The sequence below is a fragment of the Rhinopithecus bieti genome, unplaced genomic scaffold, assembly GCF_001698545.2.
Source record: "Rhinopithecus bieti isolate Rb0 unplaced genomic scaffold, ASM169854v2 scaffold_5260, whole genome shotgun sequence".
NCBI lineage: Eukaryota > Metazoa > Chordata > Mammalia > Primates > Cercopithecidae > Rhinopithecus > Rhinopithecus bieti.
In genome coordinates this window covers 4,567,473-4,570,947 of record NW_016805896.1, presented here as the reverse complement: position 1 = coordinate 4,570,947, position 3,475 = coordinate 4,567,473, and the positions used below count along the sequence as shown (strand labels likewise).

The 3,475-nt window shown below is 38.6% G+C and overlaps 1 protein-coding gene across 1 annotated transcript in view; it reads left to right on the top strand.

The window, feature by feature from the left end:
- LOC108530904 (zinc finger protein 271) overlaps positions 1-3,181 on the top strand; it is a 22,401-nt gene extending 19,220 nt beyond the window's left edge. The window contains exon 3 of the mRNA XM_017874022.1: positions 836-3,181. Within this exon, the coding sequence (XP_017729511.1) occupies positions 836-2,703 (1,868 nt within the window). The 3' untranslated portion in view covers positions 2,704-3,181. The remainder of the gene's footprint in view (positions 1-835) is intronic.
- Positions 3,182-3,475: the final 294 nt, after the last annotated feature.

Sequence of the window (3,475 nt, the reverse complement as noted above, 5' to 3'; positions counted from 1 at the left end):
AAAAAAAAAAAAAAAAAAAAAAAAAAGAATTCCTCATACTCCTCACCATGTGACTCCCAGTTTTCTTCAGGTGTAACCATTATTTTCCTGGGTATTCTTCCTAAAGACATTCCTATGGGCAGAACTAGGATGGCTTTCCATTTGAGTGAAAATAAAAACCATAATTTTCATACTAAGATGGAAGATATGCAGCATTATCCCATTTGGAATCCTATTGATGTTTTCACATAATAAATTCAAACAGTTGTATGAAAACTCAATATTGAAGTGATTGCTCTACTTAAGGACTGGGGTCATTCTCGTTTGTGGCTTTATTATATAAGGTATTGAGAACATAGTACATGTTCCACTGGTGTGTTAACAATCAATTGTGTACCATTTCTAAAAATTGATAGAGAAGATGCAAACAAAGTAATTGAAGCATTTTCTTTTCCTTGTTTTTCTTTTTCTCATACTTTTAGCCCAAATCGCTGGGTAGTACTAGATAAAGCCCAACCAACTTCTTTATCTTTTTTGAGATTCACCCTGCTTGCCTTATATATGTTAATAAAATACTTATGTATTCGTTCTAGGATTACTAATCACTAATTAGGCTTCAGTATTCCTAGATCTCCTGTGACAAACATACAGAGCATATCTGGTACATCACTTCTATAAATGATTAATGTGATCCCTTACTTATTGAATCTTTCTAGGTTTCCTCAGAGGGTAATGTTCATTCTTTGAAACACTCACACTGTGATCACATTTTATGGGTAAATACTAATCTGTGTCACCTGAAACTTTCTTACAATATACAGAACGCATTCCATTTGGATTTTGTTTATTGTTCCAGATGGTGAGAACAAGACCAAGATTGGAAAGCCTGCTTCAGAGGAGGGAATTACAGCAAAAACTGAACTATTGACAGAAGAGTCTAGCAGTCTCAGAGAGAATGTTCTCCAGGATTCTGAAGGCAGAGAATTCTGTGAATTTGGGGATAAATTAAATGAAAAAGATCAGAACGTCTTCAAAAGGAGACCTCATAACTGTGACAAATATGGACAACGCTTTGTTTGGAGTACAAGCCTTTTTAGGCATCGAAGAACCCATTGTGAGAAACCTTATGAATGTGATAAGTGTGAAAAGGCCTTTAGTGTGAGCTCAGCCCTGGTTCTGCATCAGAGAATTCATACTGGGGAGAAACCCTATTCTTGTAATTGGTGTATTAAAAGTTTCAGTCGGAGCTCAGACCTTATTAAACACCAAAGAGTCCACACTGGTGAAAAACCTTATAAATGTGATGAGTGTGGGAAAGCCTTCAGTCAGAGCTCAGATCTTATTATACATCAGAGAATCCATACAGGAGAAAAACCCTATCAGTGCAGTCATTGTAGTAAAAGTTTTAGCCAGCGCTCAGATCTGGTTAAACATCAGAGAATCCATACTGGAGAGAAGCCTTATACTTGTAACCAGTGTAACAAACATTTTAGTCAGAGTTCTGATGTGATAAAACATCAAAGAATCCACACTGGCGAGAAACCATATAAATGTGATGTGTGTGGGAAAGCCTTCAGTCAGAGCTCAGATCTTATTCTGCATCAGAGAATCCACACTGGGGAGAAACCATATCCATGTAATCAGTGTAGCAAAAGTTTCAGTCAGAATTCAGACCTTATTAAACATCGAAGGATCCACACTGGAGAGAAACCCTATAAATGTAATGAATGTGGGAAAGCTTTTAATCAGAGCTCAGTCCTTATTTTACATCAGAGGATTCATACTGGAGAGAAACCCTATCCTTGTGATCAATGTAGCAAAACCTTCAGTAGGCTTTCAGATCTTATTAATCATCAACGAATTCACACTGGAGAGAAGCCTTACCCATGTAATCAGTGCAATAAAATGTTTAGTCGAAGATCGGATCTTGTTAAACATCACAGAATTCATACAGGTGAGAAACCCTATGAATGTGATGAATGTGGGAAAACCTTTAGTCAGAGCTCCAACCTTATTCTTCATCAGAGAATCCACACTGGAGAGAAACCTTATCCATGTAGTGATTGTACTAAAAGCTTTAGTCGCCGTTCAGATCTTGTTAAGCATCAAAGAATACACACTGGAGAGAAACCATATGCATGTAATCAGTGTGATAAAACTTTTAGTCAAAGCTCAGACCTCACTAAACATCAGAGAGTACACTCTGGTGAAAAGCCTTATCATTGCAATAGTTGTAAGAAAACTTTCAGTCAGAGTTCTGACCTTGTTCTTCATCAGAGAATTCACACTGGAGAAAAATCATATCCATGCACACAGTGCAGCAAAAGTTTCAGTCAGAACTCAGACCTCATTAAACACCAGAGAATCCACACTGGGGAAAAACCATATAAATGTAGTGAGTGCAGGAAGGCTTTCAGTCAGTGCTCAGCTCTTACCCTACACCAGAGAATCCACACTGGGAAGAAACCAAATCCATGTGATGAGTGTGGCAAAAGCTTTAGTCGGCGTTCTGATCTCATTAACCATCAAAAAATACACACTGGTGAAAAGCTGTATAAGTGTGAGGCACGTGGGAAAGCCTTTAGCACATGCACAGATCTTATTGGACACCAGAAAATCCATGCTGGGGAGAAACCTTACCAGTGTGTTCAGTGCAGCAGAAGTTTTAGCCAACTCTCTGAACTTACTATTCATGAGGAAGTCCATTGTGGGGAAGACAGTTAAAATGTGATGAACGTGAGAAAACCTTTAGTATATACTTCAACTCTATTCAGTACCAGAGACACCATACCAGGAAAAAATCTAATGAATGCTGTTCATTATTGATGAGTATGAAAAAGTTTTTTAATCAGTGGTGAGCTCTTATGCTACATTAAAACCACACTGGAGCCAGGAGTGGTGGCTCACGGCTGTAATCCCAACACTTTGGGAGGCAGAGGTGAAAGCATCACTTGAGCCCAGGAGTTTGAGGCTACAGTGAGCTATGATCCCACCATTGCACTCCAGCCTGGGCAACAGAGCAAGACCCTGTCTATTAAAAAGCAACAACAACAACAAACAAACAAACCAAAAACACCAGTACCACACAGGAGATTAATTCAGTTTTTATAATGAAAATTTAACTCAGAGCTCAGACATTACTAAAATTAAGAAAAATTATCCAGCCTGGCCAACATGGTGAAAGCCTGTCTCTACCAAAAAATAAAAAATAATTAGCTGAGTGTGGTGGCAGGCACCTGTAGTCCCAGCTATTCAGGAGGCTGAGGCATGAGAATCACTGGAACCTGGGAGGTGGGGGTTGCGGTGAGCTGAGATCCGCCACTGCACTCCAATCTGGGCAACAGAGTGAGACTCTGTCTCAAGGGAAAAAAAAAAAAGAAAAGAAAACTCTGAGGAAGAGTCCTGTGAATTGTGGGAAAACCTTCAATGTGAAAAAATTTTTTACTGAATGTCAGTATACAACAATAGAAACAACTTTCTATCTTTTCTATAATGT